Here is a 22,824-nt window from a genome sequence, read left to right on the forward strand (position 1 = left end):
ATACCCCACTCACACACAGTATACTGACTCAGAGCCGACCAGTCCTTGTTTTAGCCCCTTTATGCCGAACGCCAGCAGGGTAACAGCAAGTACCATCTTATAACATCTTTTTGGTAACTTGTTTGATAGGCATTACTTAGAAGTTGACGGATGACAAGATAGACACAATTTTTATGGATAACAACTTCTTTAATACTGTAAAAAGCGACATTTCGGTATAGATCCTTATACCGTTGTCAAGCAGTCAAGGATCTATACCGAAACGTCGCTTTTTACAGTATTAAAGAAGTTGTTATCCATAAAAATTGTGTCTATCTTGTCTTTTTGGTAAGATGCAGCCAGGCATCGAACCCATGGCCTTCTGCCCTCCAGGTGCACGCTCTACCACTAAACCACAGAGGCAGTCTGTGTTGGAATGATATCCTGTCATTCGGGTGACATTGACTTGCCATGGAAACAAGTGTATTTCTGGTGGTCAGGCTTGCGGACTTGGTTGATGCATGTCATCGATCCCAGTTGCGTGGATTGATGTTCATGATGTCAATCACTGGATTGTCTGGTCCAGACTCGATTATTTACAGACCGCTGTCATATAGCTGGAATATTGCTGAGTGCAGCGTTAAACAACAAACAAACAAACAAAAGTTCCAGTCATCCAGGTACACACAAGACATCAGGAGCCTAACCATGCTGTTCAAAACCTACTTTCAGTGCCCACGTCATACTGGATTCATTAGTTGTCTGTTCCCAATTAATGCTGACAGCTGTCATTCTCTGTCTTATTAATAAAGATAAGATACTGTTCATTATTTCAATTACACCTTTCACATGTAATAGACAATGATGCAATGACGTCTTCTAGACACCTGTCACTCCATCACCCGTGAATACATAGGGCTGCTTTTCAATGTAATGACGTCGGTCTGTTTTAGTCAGCCAATGAAATGAGGCCATGTATCACTCAGGAAAGTCATATGAGCACTCCTCCCTGCATGTACTCTGTGCAAACACAGCTGTTGTCTGACAAGAGTAATGTGTCGAGAAGATGGCAGATGTACATGTCATATGAGATGTATTGCAGATGTAATCAGAGCGTTTATTGGAGTGAACCTTTGATGGTTCCCTCGCGCTGGAACCAGGGCCCCGTTCCACAAAGTGGTCAGGCGCTGGAACATTTCTTAAGTCTATGTTAAACTATGGGAGTTACGATCATCTTAGCGCTACGATCGCTTTGTTTATTTTATTGTTTATTGGTTTGTTGTTTTACGCCGCACTCAGCAATATTACAGCTATATGACGGCGGTCTGTAAATAATTGAGTCTAGACCAGACAATCCAGTGATTGATATCATGAGCATCAATCCACGAAATTGGGATCGATGACATGCATCAACCAAGTCAGCGAGCCTGACCACCCGATCCCGTTAGTTGCCTTTTACGACAAGCATAGTCGCCTTTTACGGCAAGCATGGGTTGCTGAAGACCTATTCTATCCCAGAATCTTCACGGGTCACAATCGCTTTGTGGAACAGAGTCCTGGCCATGGTTACAAATAGCAACAACACAGCAGGGTGGCTGTATGTGTTCATAGTGGGTGTAGGAATGTAGTGTGTACAAACTTGAGAAGCACACACAATGTTTCAGGTTCAGCTTTATGTCTGACATGTCCGACTCATGTCCAGGGTAAAGTTGGGAACAGTTTTGGTTGGTGATGTCTGTGTAGTTGTAGGGTTGTGGTACTGTTAATCATGATTGTACTTGTACTCAGTATTAAGTTGGTAGTAAAACACATTACACTGACAGGGAACCTTGGCACTTCATGTTAACAGCAGTACTCCTTTATTAAGGGGAATAAGAAATGCTATTTAAACATTTAGTAAACCTTAATCAAACATACTTCTTGAAAGTCCTTACAGTATAAACATCACTAGATAACCAGATTTTGCAACATATTTTTATAAGATTAACAATATATCTCTAAGTATGCATACATATTTTGTATTGACTGTCGACAAGAGGTGTCCCAAAGATGTTCAGTCTACTAGGCCAGACCTGACTCTTAGTATCATTTTCAATAGTTGCTTGTTATTACATGAGCAAATATGAGTTGAGATTACTAGACCCAACAGAATGTTGCTAGGCGCGGGCTGTGTTCCAGTGGCTATAGTTACTGACTGCCTGAGTAGCATGTCACAAAGGAACATCCTATTTCTGTGTAGGTATATTGATGCCTCAGTGTAGTTGTGGAGGAGGTGCTGACTTTACATGACAGGAGCTAACATTGAACATTTTGTAAAAAGGATTTCTGTACATTTCTTGTTGTTATACATTGTTAACCCTGAAATACTTAAATGTTGTTGTCTGCGCCAAACAATAAAACTATTTGTGACTTCAAGGACTCCTGTTTAATGAAGATCATCTATCAATAGATGCTCAATGTGGCTGAAGACTGCACACTGTAATCTTCCAGCTATGTGACAGCAGTCTGTACATACTTGTGTCTGGCCCAGACAATCCAGTAACTGATATTGAGAGCAACGATCTATGCCATAGGGTACAATGACTTGCAATCAACCAAGTCAGTGCGCCTGAGCACCTGACTCATTTGATCACCTCTTACGACACACATTGGTTGCCGTGGACGTATTCTAAACAGGAATCCCCCTGGGGACATGAAGCGATGCCTAAGAGAGACAGAATCAATGTAACCGATTCAACATAAGCATATGGCTTGATACATGAATTCAGTTTTCACATGGACAGCAACATATATAACTTGTTGAAAAGTTTCTAAATTTCTTTCTGAGTCATGATATTGTGTTCCAACACTCTCTCATCTCAAGTTACATCTCGCCCACTTCCATAATTTTAAGTGTATCTCAAAATATACATCATTTCTTGCTATGACTACACTTTCTCCAAGATATCAATAGCACAGGAGAAATTCCAGTAAGGTACAGGCAGGGAGTATAAGGGTGGAAGCATCTAGTCATCATGACTGGAGCAAGTGAATGTTGTTTTATGCCACAGCAAACTACGAGTCCAGCTAGCTCACTGCGACCTGTAAATACCTGAATCTGTGTCAGGACAACAGGGGATGACAGATGACGTGAGATACGCCAACTTACACCTTGTCAGCACCTGGTCCTCGTTTTGGTCTTCTCCTTCTACCGGCGTTGGGTGCTTGGGAATATTCCTGTTGTGGGATGCCCAATGGATCATATCCAAGCTTTGATTCTTCATGTGTGATGCCAATTCTTGTCACCAACAGATAAATCCAGTTATTAAAAATAGTCTCTTAAACTTGCACCCTGGGCAACCTCCTGTTGTAAGTGTATCAGTAACTATGCTCCAAATTACCAATGTAGGAATTCTGGGGAGAAACAAAGCACCTATTCTTGTCATGAAATACAGATTGCGTGTGTATCCTGTTTAATCGTTAAACCAAACTCATACATTGCTCATTGCCGTCTTTCAACGTTCCTGGTCCAAGCTTGATTATTTTAAGAAGCCATGATTTAGCTAGAATCTTGTTTGCTGCGTCATAAAACGACAATCACATGTTCATTTAGACAGAGTGGACAAAAGTGTGATAAGCAGGCCAGAAAACATTCAAGTCTCCTGCCCGTCTAGCACTGCATATCAAACCTGTGATTCATGTCCTGTCCTGTCCTGTGTGAGCACATGTGAATTTAGATTCTAACTTGCACACTGCTGTGTATGTTGGTCATGATGCTGATGTTCATCATTGGTGGATTTCCATATTTGCTGCAGAATATTAATAATACAGGCTCATACACTGCATCTGATAGTGCTATAGGTTATTATATCTTCATATCCAGTCCATACTAGAGTTCCATACAGACTTTCATGAGTTCCGGGTACAGAACAGTATCGGTGCACAGATATAATCTGATGCTTATAAATAATGCCGAATCAGCACATGCAACAGATATTAACTACTGTTTATATTATTCACCGCTGTCATATAGCTGGAATATTGCTGTGTGCGGCTTTAAACAACAAACAAACAAACATTGTATTATTCAGTCTTTATTGACACTACTATGGCATTTCACAGCACATTCATTATGAATAGTTTACAGAAATAGCCAACACCTGGTGTCATGGTGACCCATGTGAACATTTTCAAACTGATAAAAGGCAGAGGATGTGAACAATGAGATAACAAAGGTATAAAAACAATACCTTGACACGAGCCAAGATTAACACAAGACCTGTATTTGTGGCACAAATGTGCTGAGATATCACTGATCATGTATTCACAACAGACACTAGCACTGTTACCATGGATACAGCATTTCATGATGTTTTCTATATATGATAATAAAATACTCCTGGTTTACACAACTAATATTCACACTACATATTCATACTAATTTATCAATAACATGTCGTAGTTGTCTTTGACTACACAACTAGCTTTCACACTTCAAAATAATCTTGCCTCTGGTTCGCATATACTTTCAATGATATGTATCATGAGGAGTGGATATATTTTTCCAGTTTCAGCAAAAAGTTACAATTGAATACATCTCCTCTGTAGAGAAAACTGAACTCCACTGTTCCTGTCGTGCCATAGGAAATACAACTGTCCTCAACCATCACCATCAACACTGCACAGACTTGGGTACACCACCCTCCTCCAACAAACCTGTGATGTACCGGTACGTGTCAGGGACGTGCAGATAACCAGCATTCTCCTTGTATACATGGCCACATGCCACATGCCACATGCAGAAGTTTCAAAATGATTCATTAATTTTATCATAACTAATAAAATATGATTGCATGAACACACTGTGTTTCTTATCAGACAAAGAGTTGAAAGATTGTAAATTTTGTGGTTTATGCTGACAGCATGAAATGATACAAAAGAAAAGTCTGTGTGTATCATACACGACAGATATATTTTCCAGAATTTAATTGCCCATAATTAAGGGTGCATATAACACATGAGTGCGTACAATACAACAAAAAAAAGTCTTATGTACACTGATCAATCGGAAGGGGTGCTAATTGGGATTGTTCACTAGCCAATATATTAGCAAATATCTCCGCTTATTAGAGCGGGGCGCTTATATCTCGAATACAGTATTACATACAAGACCATGACCTCAGATTCCAGATTTAACAATGTCAAATATGTCTGTAAGTGAAGAAGTAAATAAACACAGTAAGGAATTTTAAGGTTGCATTGAATTGGTGTCCCTGGCATGCCACAATAAAAGATAATTATAGTGCATCTAACTTTGCCAACATAAGTTAATTATTTATTTTTGAAGTTGCAGGAGGCAGTTTATGTTCAAAATATTATATTAATAAACAAACTGTCCAAGGCGTCTTTGTACATAAGTTGTCAATGTGACTTGCAGGAACCATGTTTGATGTCATGCCAGGACAAGTACTCACCAACTTCTAGAATGTCAATCAGGCAGTACTGCTGGGTTGTGATGAGTTTGGTTGTGATGCGGAAGAAGAGGAAAACCTTGTACTTATTTTGAATGGCTAATCTAATCAATCTAACTGGACAACCATTAAATATATGCTATTAAAATAAAATAAAAAGTGATATGAATCAGTTAAAATGTATGTGAAAACAGTCAAGACAATACTAAATATAAGCCTATTTCTAAATAGCAAATAAACATTTTTTAGAAATAAACAAACTATGCTCAATAACTGAGATAAATATAAAAAAGTGTACAAATTTATAACATAAAAATATATTTTAAAATAAACATTCTTGGAGACCAACTGTTTAAGGTCATAATGAAAACCCATAATTAATTATACTTATTATTATCAGTATTGTAAAACAAACATTAACATATTTATAAAACACATGCCTACATTTGATCAATCCATGAAGTTCCTAAAATATTTCCGAAACAGAATATGATTTCATTTTGACGTCCAGAAAACTGTCATTCACTACAAATGTAATTATCTTTCAGCCGATAACAAACTTAGTTTTGTTTTCATGAGCAGCCATGTTTTCAGTTATGTGGTTTTTGAACATCATTTTTTTCATGAGGAAATTTTATTTCAGAAAAATAACTCTTTTGCCTGGAATCAAAAGAACAAATAATCAACATGATATGGTGTATTTAAACAGCTCTAAACTGTCAAGTGCAACAGTTCTCTGGTGAGTCCCATGTGCCAGGGCTTGTCTGTCGACAACATCCTAGGTCCTAACACCAGCTGTTCCATATCAAGCCACAAACACAATAACATGTCAGCAAATACAACTGTTACAACTCCACATATATCAAACTGAAACCGGAGCGAAATAAAATAAATCTGTTGTGAAGAGAAAAAGGTTTAAGGCTACTTGTTTATATTTATTTGTTTGTTTGTTTTCTTTACAAAAAGTTTCAAAAATATGCATTTCTATACCTTTTTTTGTCTCCACACATTTGGTCACTGGTGTAAGATATGCTTCCAATTACTGATTGCTCAGATTTCAATGTATTGAAAGAGTTAAAGACAACATTTTTTTATATAAATGATCGTATCTGCAAAGGAATAATACCAACAATTTCATAACATAAAAATATCATTTTTTCATCCAAACATGTTCCACACAGCCTGGAATGGACGAATAATCCTGCAGATGTCTCCCCATCACCTGCAGGGAACGAACAACATTCATCACCAACAGGGAACGTAACATTTGAGTACAAGCCCAGAGAGGATGATCCTCCACTAACTACCGGTAACTAGATGCACCTTGTCAACAGCCTATAACACAGATGCAATGTCAGTCTGCATTAACAGGTCTACAATAAACTCCATCTCTATCACTAAGTGGAAAGAATGGATCAAAACTGCAAGCATTCTGCTATAATTGCCTCTGTCGAATGGCCTGGACCCACCCTACTATCTAACAACATCAAGCCTTGCCTGCAATGATACTCATGCTATCCCAACAGAATGAGGTTCTGTGAGACTTTCAGCAATATTGTTAACAACACTAAGAATAGACTTCACCCCTTGGACCCCTGTAACAAACCCAACAAGTCCAAGGCATGATGACCAAACACTCCAACCTTATAAAACCAATCTCCCTCATCACACCAGAATAAGGCAACGTAATGGGCTAGAAAAAATAGGAACGGATGTTCATTAGAAAACAAAAACAGTATTTTGTTAGTCTCAAAATCACAGTACCTGCAGCAACTAATAAATACAAAACACACCATTCCTACCTTGTTGAGACTGAATCAGGATAATAAGAATTTCTTTATATTGATTTTTTTTCTGAATTTAAGTATGTGAATAGTGTGTTAAGGAAATGTTGGAGAAATCAAAACAAAACCCGTTACATAGTCATAAGAAATATCTACTAAAACTAGTGCCCACCTAGTATCACAAATTTCCCCCATTTGCCTACTGGCCTGGGGTGCTGATTATTGTATTTGAGTTTCATAGATGGTTGGAGGTAGTGAATTACTGGTTGGAAAGTTGTCTGAAAATCCAAACAAGGATCAAGCTGTTTCATGTTCACTTATAACACACACATATAACAAACACACACATATAACAAACACATACATATAACAAACACACACATATAACAAACATACACATATAACAAACACACACATATAACAAACACACACATATAACAAACATATACATATAAAAAACATATACACAGAACAAAGACATACATGGAACAAACATATACACACCAAGACTGACATTATTCAGCAATACATTGTATGCCATAAAACTATTATGCTTTAACATGTTAAAATAACCTCATACGTAAAATGTCATGAAGAGGCTATCATGAAAACTGCTTGTCACACTCTACTGACAATCTTAGACATTTCTACTGGGAATACATCATCCAAAGTCTCCCACAAAATATTGTGTTGCTATATACATGAATGAAAGTCCAGGAAAAAGTGAGAGTCTTATGTTGTTTTCATTAGAAATGTGTTGCCTGAGGAGGTTCCAGACTTGATATCGCCACAGTGCTGGAACAATAACTCCCACTAATAACAGACACATATAACCATCACCCACCACTAGCAGTGTAAGTGATTGAGAATGGTTTTACCATGCTTTTAGCAATATTCCAGCAATATCATGGTCGGGGGACATGAGAAATAGGCTTCACACATTGTACCCATGAGGGAATCGCCATCATCAGAAGGTAAGGTGAGCTTTCATTTACATAAGAGGGAAACATAGTCTTTTTATTTGACATGCTATGTGTGCCTGGAGTATAGTTTGATATGGCATGAAGTCTTAGTACTGAGGACAATAGCAATTGTTTTCCTTAACACTGCTCTGAGTAAGACAGGTGGAACAATGGACAAAACTAAACACCAGTCCACATGTTCCTGGCTCTGGGAAACTGGACATGCTTCTTTTTCCAACACTGGCACTGCTCTCTGGAACCTGAACATCGTTTAGTCACAGAAGTCATGCAGCAAATATGGAAGGCGGCATATTTCATGCTTCACTTTTTTAACTCTGACCACATCATTAAAACACAACTCGGAATCACAAAATATTTGGCATGTACTATGTCATATCAAAAAACACTTTAACATTAAATTATCACATATGCAAACAATCAACACAAAATGTTTCAGAATACAGTACTAACAGTCATCCTTCAACTGTTCATGGCATACCTTGTATATATCCTTGAAAAATGGAATAATTGATAAAATAGCTTCTTTTTATTGCTTTAAAAAAGTTCAATATATAAATTGGAATACAAATTACCCATTTAGTGATTTTCTTAATCAACTGCAATGTGACTCAATGTATAAAAAAAAAAATACTTTGACATTGCTAAATAATTTCAAATGAATACAATAAGAATAGTCTTCATGTAAAAATGATTACAAAAATAATTCAATTATCAAATGATATTATATTTTCAAGAAATTCGATATAGCAAATGTAAGAATAAGATCGCAACCTAAACTTTAAAACTTGGCAAAAAAATACCTATTTCCGCACAATACTTGTAATGAAATAAATGAACTACGCAGCCTACCATGTGATATGATATATAATACTTAACTGAAACAATTCACCTATCTGACATATCAAAGAGGAATTTTCATGAAGCTTCTGCTAATGCAGTGTAATAGCATGTTCAAGGCCTGTTTCAAAACAAAGCTTATATGAACGTCTACATTGATATTGTACGAGTATATAGGCACAAGATCTGTAACGTATCACAAGTGGTTATACCAGGGTACATGATGTAACAATGCTATAATCTGCAAGGTAGTTGGTTAAATGATAACATTAGAAATATATATTGATCTGCTAACGATGTATATCATATAAACATGGCAAAATATGTGCAGCCGTATCAACATTTACAACCATATCTCCAAACAACCTGAACTATCAAAGTAAGATCGTCTGTGTCTTCCTCTAACACACAGTCAAGTCAAAACTGTTACATGTAAACTATTACCAGAACCTCACACTCAGGGGTATAGTATAGCTGATGACACTATTGGTACGTAGCAATTACCAAGGCCTGATGGCAATAGTTAATGACAACAGCAGGGATTTATTTATCTAGGATTCAAAACTTTGTACCTTTGGAAAATTGGAATTTGTTTTAAGGTTATAATTTTACAAAATAAGAGGTATCTTAACATTGCATTCAATACAATGACATAACATTAAGAAATAAAACTTCTTCCTCTTTATCGATTATTTGAGAATTGACTTCAAAATGTTTTGCATTTATACAGGCGCAAACATAAAAACCTGTGCGCACACTGTGTAAATCTATGTGGTAATAATGCACCACAATCCCCACCCATTCCATAATCAGCCAATCAGGAAACAGTATTCCTTTAGAAGTAAGGGCTTATTTTGGGGGGTTTAGGGAAACAAAAGCAAAAGCAATTGATTGGTTAGCCAATCATGAACATGAACCTGATAAAATGGAAAATTATCAAATTAAAATTTTGAGAATTTTTAGACATTTGCTGCAGACATGGGGTGGAATATCGGCCTCTGAGCAGATCTAGATAAATCCCTGAACAGTCAACATTGATGATGTGCGACACTATTGATGGTTTTAACTGAAGAAAAAATACAAAAAAATACTGGCGATAATTAAATCTTACAGTTGCTTCTATCCAAAATACACATTACAGAAGAGATGTGGGTATCCACACGTAATATATTTATAATTATTATTATTTATTATCAATCATAATAATATTAATAATATACTAATTTATAACAATATTCAGAATGTCATGAAACCTTTGCTTATGCTGGGGCTTTGTTCTTGTGTTATTGTGGTCTTGTTGAATATAACATATCAGTATTGTTGGCAAGCAAAGGTAGTTATCATACTATCACAATACTGTTGAAATAGTTGTACACTTGTTGCAACAGTACCGAGGTGGTTTTGAGATCATGAAGAGCATTTGAAATTGACCAGCACCTATCAATTACAGATATTGTACAATTCACAGGTATAAAACACAGGTTAACTGCCTTTGATTTGATACTGGCCAGCAATGAGCTACTGAGTGAGTATGGTGTATACCACTTTTACCTATATTCTAGCGTTAAGGTCAAAGGGTACAGGGAGAATTAAACACTGAACTTCATCATTTTCGAAAGTATTTAAATCTTGGTAACCCTCTTGGAAGAATGAAAAGGTAGTTACTGGTAGTTTCAACACATTTAACTTAAAATGCATGTTAAGCATTACTTCTAGCTGTGTTTACATGTTTCTTCAAATTATTTTGAGTTCATATTTACATTAAAAGTTCTTACAGAAGAAATGTCTCTGAACATTGACTTAAAGTTGCTGAAGTGCAAACAAGTATTATGATGCAAGGTAACTCAAAACAAATTTGAAAGCATGAAGATTGAGGTATGCACTACTCAGCACTAGCCAGTTGGTTATCAAAGCCAGAGAATTCATACGACACATCATTCAATCTAGTACTAGTCCTTCTAAATACCAGTAGTCTAGATGGGAATAGTGCTGATCAAATAATAATTTCCAATTTAATTGCCATTTTTGTTATTTTTATGTCACTACATCATCACATTTAATTTCAAATCATGGGAATCAACATATCATATCACCAAACTTGCACTGGCATATTTACAAAATTTGTTTTAGTTAAACATGGACAAGTGGATGGGGCTGCCATTGCTATTTGGTGACAGGTTTCTGAAATTCAACATCACTATCACTTTCGTCATTCAAGCTGACCAATGTCTGTCCATTGGCACCAGTATGGATCAGCCTCTTCATGCTCATCTCATCTTCTTCGCGGTACCCCCCGTTTCCTCGACCATAACAGCAAGCGATAACTGCCCCAATAAGAAGCACAATCACAAAATTGACTCCACAGTGCCATGTAAAATACAACGTGGCTATCATCATATGTTGATGGTCATCCTGTTTCCATGGTGATGCACCTTCTATGGGATTGAACAGAATAAACGCAATCTGCCAAAACCATGTTCCTTGAAGGAGGAGGAAATATGTTCGTGCCAGTGGTGCCAATATATTATGCCTGTAACGCATCTCAACGAGGACACTTATGACGCCTATAAAAATTACATAGAGCAAGAAAGTATGAACCAACACATCCAACTCTGTTCTTCCATGGAGATGAAATTTGAACAGTACTCCCTCAATGGTAAGGGCAATAACATAGCTTATGTAATCTGTATCTGGAGGCATTGGAGCCCGGTAATATTGGAGAATGTCAACAACGCCTGTTAGGCCAAAAAAGAAAAACATTGTTGCATGCTGCCCATTTCCAACTGCTACAAATTTTCCATGAGACATTCCTGTGTATATTTCCAAGCCAAATCCAATAGAGATCAGGAATATTTTCAGAAAGGCTTCAACAGGTAGATCCTTAAAGCGGCCACACAAACACGGGCAGGTCATCATTATCCTGGAAGTGAAACGGGCATTTCTCTGCCTACTGCTGTAGTACAACTGGAACAGACGGACAAAGTACCACAAGGCGAAGATGATGAAGAATGACCCTGGTAGGGTATGGCCACCAAAATTACCCATGATGCAATGTCACAGTAGACTTTCCACCTGCCAACAGAAACAAACAGTTAATTTAATTTATGGCTTAAAAACAAAAATTATCGTGAAAATTCCATAAAAAGGAATAGATATTTGTTAAGTTGAAATGAATCTGAAATAAACCTATCAATAAAACAGCACCCAGACTCATTAGTCAACCAATGAAAATACAGCTCTCATGCTGCTACTTCACTGGGACAGTGGGTGTCATCAGGGGGTCATGGACATATAAATTTGAAATCACAACAGAACGACCAGGGTCATTTACAAAATAATTTCAGCAAGGAGACATGACAACAACAGAATATTGTGGCAATGATAACAAGGGGAGCAATTGCTTCCTTAAGAGACATTTTGCCATGGTATGAGGACAGCCCAATTATCAGCATTTGTCTCACTTGGTCGCCCCGTTGACTACCAAGCCTTTACTACATTAATTCCAAGCTTCGCTTTGAAACTCTAGTGGTGAAGTGTAATAAAAGGTCAAAAACACTGGGCTAAGGGAATTCTATTGTGGAATATTAAGGTCACATGTCAAATCCGGTTCGTCAACTGTCGTGCATATTTCGGTTGATTGCAGGATTTGCAAAGCATGTGCACCGCCAACTCGTTGTCAGCAGATATTTTCCAAATCTTTTCATGTTTTTAATCAAGATGCTCAGATGATTTGATGCATTTCGCGATGAAAGACGAGTTTTATCACAATATAGATCTTGATTATCGTCCTGACCGGGTGCCACCATTTTGTGTGAAGCAAACGCAAGTGGTACGAGAGGTGGAATCTGATTGGTCCATAGGAGAGACTTAGAAAGGACATAACTGGTAATAGCCCCTAGTGATGCTATGATCGAGGCCAGTAATTCCAGCCTAGTTCAACAAGGGTGGAAACTGGACTTTTAAAGTCAGTTAACTCTCTTGCCTCGGGAAGATGGGTAACTTCCTGTGTTGCAGTAGCTGAACACCAACCAAATACAAATCCTACTGGGAGTGTGTATGTCACTGTGTGAGTTTGAATAACTTCTGAAAGTTGTATTTCATTGCAGGTGGGTCTCGTTTCGCAAGCAGAACATTTTGACCTTTGTTTACTGTACGTCTAGATACTGTTAATCATGTAATGAGTCCAAGCATGACAATAAAGCGAAAGTAACACATCTTTATCTGGACATATTGGGAGTATATTGTCATGTTAGATTCACTGAACATGGGTGGAAAAAAAGATATATAACAAAGAATGTTAGCCCCTCCCTCTACCAACTACCCATAAATATGCTTACAACAAAATATAACGAGAGGGTGTTTTGAGTTCATTATAAGCATAGTTTACTGTACTTCTAAAGTTACTCATGCATGTTGTTCCTTGCCGATGTCTAGAAGGTGACACGCTGTCACATGCATTATCTCGGATTGTCCTGAGGGCAAGTGTTTAACTGCAACACAGATTTAACTCTCGACCTATTTATTACAGAGTCTCTAGTACACGAGAAACGTTGCCAAAGGACATTATTTCACGTTGCCACACATCTTTTGTCATAACTGTAGCTGTATGAATGGTAGACACATTTAAATACCCCTCACTTCTCACATGCAGGTGTAGGGTTCATGCTATATACCCTACTCTACTCTGGAGATGCATGTCAAGACTATAGACTTGTGCTTTCCAATATTTATTTCGGACAAAAAATAAATCCAGTTCAAAAGAATAATCTTCTTGCTGGACTCTTGACCTTCTAACTGTCAGGCCACTCACATTACCGCTCTGCCTCCAGGCCAAGTGATGGCAGCCACATTTGGCAGGGTCTTTCAACCTTGACTTACATGAGTGGGGGTCTGGGGGGACCCCTAATAATTGAATTTAAGGGTCCTTGCAGGCAATGTGAGGGTCCTGTAAAGTACTGTCATGATGTTGTGTACTGTATATTTAGATAATTACTTTAGAGCCTGGAATGAATTAATGATCATATGGACAGAGGTCATGATTGATGTCGGAAATAACAGATACCAATAACTGCTCTTGATGCACTGTAGGTACAATGAATATTATCGTGCTTCCCTCCAGACGCAGTATTTTTTTTCAGTGTCCATTCTCTACATTTGTGTGTTCTGGACGCATATTTGTGAATCGTGTAAAACCCTGATTGATAAAAAATGTCATATAGGGCTTCTGGGTTAGAACAGACCTACAGCGACCCATGCTGGTCGTTAAAGGCGAGTAAACGGTTCAGCAGGTGAGGCTCAGTTACGTGCTTGTTTGCTTGATAGCGTTTTATCATACTCCTGAACTGAGGCATAGATCTTTGTTCACAATAACAGTCACTGGATTGTCTGGGCAAGACTCAAATATTTGGCCGCCATCATATAGCTGGAATATTGCTGAGTACACATAAAATGTTGAAGATAAGCACAAATTGCTGGTACACAAACTATCCTCTGTGTATCCGCCAATACAACCCTTTGCTTTGAGGGTGTATTGGCCAATACATCTGAAAATTTAGAACTATCATTTGCTGCAGGCTTAGTTATTGCACATATGTTTAACAATCCTCTGCACTAACATGAAAATAATAACTGGCAAAATTGAATAAATGTTGGCTTTGCAAGTTTGTTGGACAAATCCTGTACCTTTCTCGAAGCAAACACATGCAAACAGGAATTTCCTCCTGCGGCTAGGTGCTGGACAAACAGGACCAAACCAATTATGTGTGCACACACATCAGTGATCAGTGGCTTCTTGGGGAGTGCATGGGGAGGGATTAATGCAGTTTACAGTATTCAGTTATACCACACCATGCCAGCTTAGTGTCAGAGATGATGTAGGTCTTAGATGTGTACAATGTTGGTAAAACCCTTGCGCATGGGCATTGTGCTAACAAACCAAGAATCATACATACTAGGATCCAAACACATGATCATAGGATACCAACACGAGGAATGCAACTCAGCACAGCTAATTGTGCCTGCGTGCCTGCGTGCGTGTGTTGTATAATGCTGTACTCAGCAATATTCCAGCAATATGACAGTGGTCTGTCAAGAGGCGAGTGTGGACCAGACAATCCAGTTATTGATATTGGGAGCAACGATCCAAGTCACCAAGCCTTAACTCACAATCCATCAGGTCACCTCTTACGACCAGCAAAGGTGGCTGGGGACCCTATTCCAACCCAGAATCCCCACAGTTGCTGCTTACTGATGGTTTGAAAATTAAACAAAAAGATCAAACCAAAATATAACCTAATAAACTGTTGTTTATTTTGTCTCCGCCTCCGGGAATATTGACTAGGAATCCACAGAAAAATGAGTTGTAGTCGGATATATCATGGGAAGCTCATGTTGAACACAAACCTCAGAAACAAAAAAGGTCATCATAATGAACATTAAAAGCTCTTATCCCTACGTCAAAACCATTAATGTCCAGTGTATCTAATGTTTAGGCGTGGTTCTAGGTGTGTCATCACCCTAACAGAAACTCCTTCCTGTTAAGATTATTGTACCTATATATATATATACACAAAACAAATGTACTAACCGTCCGGACAACAGGCTGTACTGTCTTGTCATGAGCACTGTTAAATTGAAATTGGAAGATCTAAAAGAAATGCATACTCTGTTGTTTTACTTTACTGCAATCTTTTCCCTTCATAAAAAAAAATAAAAGGCAGGGAAAATATACCATGTCCCCTCTGACTCCAGGCCATGTTCTTCACATCTTTGACTCAAAACGTAAATGAATCGAAAACATAAATTTAAGCATTAAAAATTGAAGTCCCACCTGTTTCCATGAAATGCAAAATGTACTTAAACATTAAAGAGCCTGATGCATGCATAGCAAAAGGCACCAACTTACCATCTGGATCCTATGCACGAATGAAGTTCTGTCCCAGAAACACACTACACACCTAAATGAGTCAAGGTTCATCCAGATAGGGATACAAATCAGGCTTCTTAAGGCTTTCAAATGCCAATTTTAGGGCTCTTAAGTTGGGTTAGCCTGAGTCTGTTAATATTCTTAAAGTTCCAGCATACTACATCAAAAGCAATATGAACATTACACATTTTCCAACATGATCTATTTTTGTATTTTCACAACCAACAAATAATATTAATTAGGTCTGTCATTAATTTTAATACTTTTATTAAAAAGTATATGTCATTTTGTACAAAATTCAAGTTATGTTGGTGATTTTCAAGGCTTTTCCAGGTTGACACTTAAAATCAAGGCTTTTCAAGGGGGACTTCAATCCCTCTATTCTTTAAATGCTTTGCATACTAAGCACTTCATTTGATAGCAAAGTCACATGTAAGATTTCAAAACTTTAAATCATAATTCCATAGGAAAACAGCAAAGAAATTAAACAACTCCTGAATTGAAGAATGATGCCTTATTTTTTAACAAACACTGTTTTATTAGTGATGTCCCACTCTGTCAGCGTACAATGTCACACAATCAATCACGCCACCAAGCCTGAACTCCCCGTCCATTTAGCTCCCTCTCAACACAAGCCTAGGTTGTTGGGGATCTGTTGTCACCCGGAATTCTATTCTACAGACCCTGATACAAATATATCAAATACAGCCCATGCAAGTGTATGTTTGGCAAGTCTAGATTACTGCAGTATCAGGAAAAAAGAGTCTATGGGCTCCTTTTTATTATATTTTTATTTAATAAGATAATTTAACAACTGGTTTTTTCATGACTAGATGTTAGTCTACGGGAATTCCAACAGGGTTGTATGATGTATTATATCTGATGTGCTTACAAAGTTCTATCAAGAATTATTGAATGGTTTATGAGTTACGGTACGCTAATTGAAACCCTCATTAGAAACAAGTCCAAGTTGTTATTGAAAAGCAAAATCTAAAACTTGGTAAATGTCTTTCATAAAACAAGGCACCAGTACAGCACTTGCCTGAAGCGTATACCAAGTTTCACAAAGAAATAATAAACAGTTTATGAGTTATGAGCTCCAGAAACGAAACCAATCCGCTTTGAACTGAAGTCCAACTTTTCGCCATGGAAACTCTAAATTTATTTCCTGAATAGCAAACAACACCAGATCAGTGCATGAAAAGACAAAGTTTCACGAATATTGAACGGTTTATGTGTTCTGCACCAGAAACAAAACATGACGAATGGACGAATGGAGCTGATTCAATATCCGCCACAAAACATTGCTTGGGGATGGAATAAATATAGATTCAGCCCCACAACATAACATATGGAATAAGACACAGGAAATGTAAGCATTTCAGACTCGAACATCAACATTTATTTCTGAAACATTGGCCATGTCTGTCCCCATTAACAGAGCATGAGAAGTCATCATTCAAGTCATGTATGATCACAACACATGAACAAAACAATGTGATCTGCTTGCAAAATGAACTTTGTTCTGTTTAATTTAGCACACTTCAAGTGATGTATTTGCACTGAAACTAACCTCCAGTACAGGACCTCAACAGTTATTTCTGAAACTCAGAATTTGTTAGCATCAATAGTCTGATTTTGTAACTCTACTTAATAACATGAAAATCATTGCCACAGCAGGCATCAAACATAGGTACGAAGGTAGGTTAAGTTTGATCAGGGTGTAACACCACACTCAGCAATATTTCAGCTATCTGACCATGGCCAGTAAATAGTCAACATTCCACTCATCAGGGTTAAACGTCAGGCAATCAACCAAGTCACAGAGTCTGGCCACCTGATCCACTTGGTGGCTCTTAAAAAGAGAATAGGTTGGAGAGGACCTATTCTAAATCAGAATACTCATGTTTTTAGGTAGGCCATCTTCCCAAGGCAAGGGCGTTAACTGACTGTAAAAGTCAAGTTTTCACCCTTGTCGAACTAGACTTGAATTCCTGAGTTACATATTGGCTGGACTAACGAGTCTGTGTATAGTCCAATCAGAATCGCGAAACAAACGCGACATCTGGTTCATAAACGACATGGATTTCAACACACCGAGTTAGGTCGACTGCAAGATTTGCAAAGCATGTGTACTGTCAACTGGGTGTTGACAGATAATTTCAAAATATTTTCATGTTTTTCATGGACATATAAGGGACATAACTCATAATAGCAACTGGTGGCAGTACTATTGAGAAAATTGCAGCCTAGTTCGGTAAAGACGGAAACTGTTTTTTTTATAGTCAGTTACATCCATTTGCCTTGGGAAAATAGGGTAAGTGGCCTTCTGTAAATGTTCAATACCATACAGAATTATGATGAGAAAAATCTGATTTGATGGCATTAGTCATGATGTTGTTCCAAAGCATATCATATCCATGACAACCATGATAACAGCTGTGATATTATTGCAGAAAGAATATTGAATATTAACTCTGATATATTCATAAACAATCTGAATGTTCTGGAATATTTGCACATTCAGATAAATGTTAAAAACTGGATTGCTATTCAGAGAGCAATTTTCCAGATGGAACACGTACCATCGCACAGGTGAGCTTACAATCACTGGGCGAATTGTTACTTCCAGATTTGATACACTATGAACAATAAACACTCCAGGCATTAGATGGTAGCAATTTCATTAAGATCAGTTCTTAGTTCTCACTACCGCTAAACAAACTTTGTTCATAGCGACAGCGAGTACTGAGATCTGACTTTAATGAGATTGCAGGTAGTTGGGAACATGGGTGATTCTAGTCTGAAATCAGCAGATTATTCTCTCAGGATGTGTTTATAGATGCATGAAATTATGTGAACAGGTCTTGTCTTGAGTCAGAAAATTTTGAGTATACTCTCAGTACTCTCATTTCAGTTCACCTACTTCAGAATATATCATAATCTCAACTGCAAGCATGAATAGTTTGGTTAACGATAGATGTTAAAATGAGGAACATAGGTTAGGGACTTATGTTCTTTAAAAGTCACATGAAGGGAAGGTATTTATGGTGTCAAAATTGCATGACTTGGTAGCACCAGGATCTGATTATTATGTGTAGTTTGTCAGCACCATAGCTGCATGCATGGTTTCACCAAATGTGGTCAAGATCTACTACCTGACTGTGTCACTTCCGATAGCATACCTTTGAGATGTAGCCTTTGTCTAAACAAACAGCTGGGGATTTATAAGGTGCCCGGGTGTTCAACAGGCCTGACCAAATTGGTGATGTCACGATCAGTGGATTGTCAGCCTGCTTGTTAGATCACTGTGGGAGGAAAGCCCTAAGGGTGCAGGTCCAAGATGGGATTCAACCAATAATCACAGGATTCTGGCACATGATTCCACATAGAGATTTGTGGCACCCCAGATGAGTGTGTGACCCTACTCACTTGTGAGTGACTTGTTGTCGCTTAACACCACACTCAGCCATATTCCAGCTATTGGACGGTGGTCTGTAAACAATCGAATCTGGACCAGAAAAACACATTTTTTCATTTGCCACCCTCTAGAATGCCAATCAAGCAGTTATCTTCATTATTTTTACTTGTTTTGCTGGCTGGGGCTTATACATAACATTTTCATGTACACAGTTATTAACATGTTCCCTACTCTTCCTGGGATTTTTTTATGTTTGCGTTCTTAAGTTTCTTCTTAAACAAATCACAAGACCAGACTTTGCATCTGATAGTTGATGATGTTTCCGACAGACAATACAAAATAATTCAGTTACTGATCTACGTTCATCCCATTTAAACTGACACAGCCATACGTCTTACAGTCACTGTTTTAGAGATAAAAATCTTATTTCGAACTGTTTGATAATCAAATCATGTTTTATCATGTCAAACAATATTGTCCTCGATTAAAACCATACATCAACCATTCGCCTCACAAAAGCCTTCATTTTCGCTTTGACATTACCGTGAGCCCGTAACACTGGAAATACCGTATCAATAAATCAGTACTAAAGTACGCCATTTAATCTAGTAATTACACTACCTGCTTATATAAAAAAGTGTTCATTGTTTCTGTGGACTTATGATCTATTTTAATATTTATTTTCAAAATTTCATTCAATGACGCGCGAAATCGCATATGAAGTGATCGGCAGATCGCGCAACTCACCGTTATTTACAGCAACCATGCACGGTCAGATTACCGCCATCGACGCCTTAAAAGGAATTTTAATTGACAGTGAATGGATACATATATCATAAATGCCATACTTTGACTCGTTAAAAGTCATATTTGTTGTAGTTTGACTATCATGTGTCAACATTAAGTTTTCGCGATCGTGAGAGCCTCGACGGTGACTTGTCAAATTGTTCCATACGTCAAAAATATCCGACAGTAGCGATCAGCTGTACCAAAGTGCTACGCTTCTGGATATCGTTATCTTAAATGTATATAGTAGAAGCGGCAACTTAAATATCTCGATATTGGAAAAATATTCCTGATAAAATAACAGTTTCAGATACAATTCTTCTGATCAATGCATAAAAAATTATCGAAGTATAATAGGTGATTTTAATCGACTTACCGGAAGAAAACGTATGTACAGCTGATTGCGGTTTCCGGCTCAGTTTATGAGAAAATATGGATTGCTGCCACGCCCTATACTCAAGGAAATACGGTAAATATAATTACCTCCCCTTGTAAACGTGTTTCGATACCTGCTTCGCACACCTTCTGTTTATTTCTTTAACAGACAGTTGATAAGTGTGAGGTGTACTTATGACATGAGCGATATGTTATTACTGAAAACGTGCGAGAGATTATCTTGCATATTTTATTGAAAACGATAAGAGATGAATGGATTGGGCAACAGATATTATAAAACAATAAGTCCAACAATAGTGGTTCAGTCCATTCACATAAGTAGGGATGAACTGAGTTCCCACTGTGCCTACGTGTGGGACTGCACAACATCACACACCCATTACATGTAATAAGTGAACAATGGACATTAAAATCATCATGCACTTTTCCTGCAACTTTTGAAGAAGTCGTTTTAGTGTGGACACAAATAGATCAACATAGCTTCAGAGATTATTTTGGGCCATAATTCTGCAGTACTGTCACATTGTGGGTGGGATTGGGTAACTGCAAACAAACTTACCTGAATAACATTTGCTTTTGTGTAATGAGATAAATCAAATATCCTGTCACTAGCTGAGCTTAGCAACTCCTAGCAAATGTGTTACACTATGTTGAAAACGCAATACAATGTAGTGGGATGATATGGATTATTCAGTACCCACCCTAAACGTTAATAATTCATATAATATTCAGTAAGTTTTCCTTTAACTCGATTGATCGGTTTCTGTCAGCACGTACTCAACGCCAAACAACTCCCAGCATCCGTAATGCCCGAACGCTGCACAAGGCACCACGCTCCATTAATCATTGTGAGTTATTCCAATGGCGTTAATTAAAAATTGTTTCGAAAATAGCTTCATTTGAATATTTTCATTCCAGATTCCGAATTGAACAGACCAATTACATAATAGCCATGCATGAATAAAAATGAAAAGAGCCACGAGTCCACAAAAGCAGACATGGTTATCAGGTTATCACCTGGGTAGTCCAGGCGACAGAATTTCGGATGCAGTACAGCAGTGTTAGCTGACGATAAAGGCTTTTGTAAATATGCCCTAAATCTACGACAATAGCTGCTCTTTACTTACAATAAACAAGACTAGATATCCTGCACTGTCTTTCAGAGGCTGAATGTTACTTTACAAATGACATTCCGCGTATTCTCCCCAAGCGATGTGCCCAGAACGTAAGTATTTAACCCAGTTACACACATCTTCGCTTTCATTCATAAACCGGTCGTCCAATTCGTGGCATCGCCACAAAAAGGTGTTTCTCGTGTAATATGATCAATTTCATGAAGACCCTAACCACAACAAAGTCACATCTATTGGAAGTACTTACCACTATCACTCCTCAGTTCCCTGACAATGGATTGCTGTCACGTTCAAATCAGAGCGTAGCCCGCTCCTCTACAGAAAGTCGCGTCGACTGCTCTCACAGCGCCGCCATAGACCACGTGATTTCACGTGACCCACCCCAACGCATCGATCTGTGGTTGTTGCACCAAGCAAGCAAACGAATGTGTTAGACAATCAGTACCATGTGACAGGGATTCGGTCGGATAGGAAATGACTGTCGTTGTACGCGAACGTAACATAAATGTAACCACAAATAGATCAAGGTTGTCGCGTAGGAAAACTCGTCCCAAAATAGCCTACAGTCCGATATACTCTCGATGCTGGGGCTACAACAGGCAGCAACGAGGAGGTCTGATTGGCAGCTCAGCGTTTTGTCTTCAGCTTAATTGTCCTATGAAAAACAACTGAAGACAGCTGGTGCAAGCTTAAATCAGTTTCGGTCAAATACTTCCTCGTTTTCAAATGTAGATTTAAAACGTCAACGCCAGAGAATAACCAGTCTCGATTATCCGACGAAACACTTTCCATAAAAGGAATAGCGGTGTCAAGTATATGAATGAATCACTGACTATCAGTGATGACACCAGGTGTTCGCGAAAAGGGTAAGCATGCCCCGCCCTACCGGTAGCACCCGTCACACATACAATTTGCATTAAACAGTATATATGTCTATTCCCTGACCCCGCACTGCGACACTGCCATGCGACGGGGGCATGTTTACTAACCAGACACTCAAGACAAGGACCAGACAGAAGATAATGAATTAACTGCTATGGCTGAAACGTAAAACGATATGTTATTTTGTAATTACGTCAGCTGTGCACAAGTGCAGAGATTCTGTTGTTTATAAGTAAAGAAAAAATAGT

At 38.0% G+C, this 22,824-nt stretch overlaps 1 protein-coding gene across 2 annotated transcripts; it reads right to left on the minus strand.

The window, feature by feature from the left end:
- Window positions 1-7,385: 7,385 nt before the first annotated feature.
- LOC139473924 (transmembrane protein 45B-like) lies at window positions 7,386-22,193 on the minus strand. 2 transcript variants are annotated; one of them, XM_071256736.1, is made up of 4 exons: window positions 21,942-22,193; window positions 20,542-20,615; window positions 20,127-20,172; window positions 7,386-12,105 (listed from the first exon to the last, which is right to left on the minus strand). In XM_071256736.1, exon 4 carries the CDS (start codon window positions 12,076-12,078, stop codon window positions 11,197-11,199), a length of 882 nt encoding a protein of 293 aa, XP_071112837.1. In that variant the 5' UTR covers window positions 12,079-12,105; window positions 20,127-20,172; window positions 20,542-20,615; window positions 21,942-22,193; the 3' UTR covers window positions 7,386-11,196. The 2 variants fall into 2 exon arrangements, with proteins under 2 accessions (XP_071112837.1, XP_071112836.1); XM_071256735.1 differs by lacking the exons at window positions 20,127-20,172; window positions 20,542-20,615.
- Window positions 22,194-22,824: the final 631 nt, after the last annotated feature.

The sequence above is a fragment of the Haliotis cracherodii genome, unplaced genomic scaffold, assembly GCF_022045235.1.
Source record: "Haliotis cracherodii isolate W230 unplaced genomic scaffold, xgHalCrac1.p SCAF_3, whole genome shotgun sequence".
Lineage (NCBI taxonomy): Eukaryota > Metazoa > Mollusca > Gastropoda > Lepetellida > Haliotidae > Haliotis > Haliotis cracherodii.

Excerpts from the sequence above, each read along its gene's own strand:
- LOC139473924 (XM_071256735.1), bottom strand. The coding sequence starts at position 12,078 with ATGGGTAATTTTGGTGGCCATACCCTACCAGGGTCATTCTTCATCATC.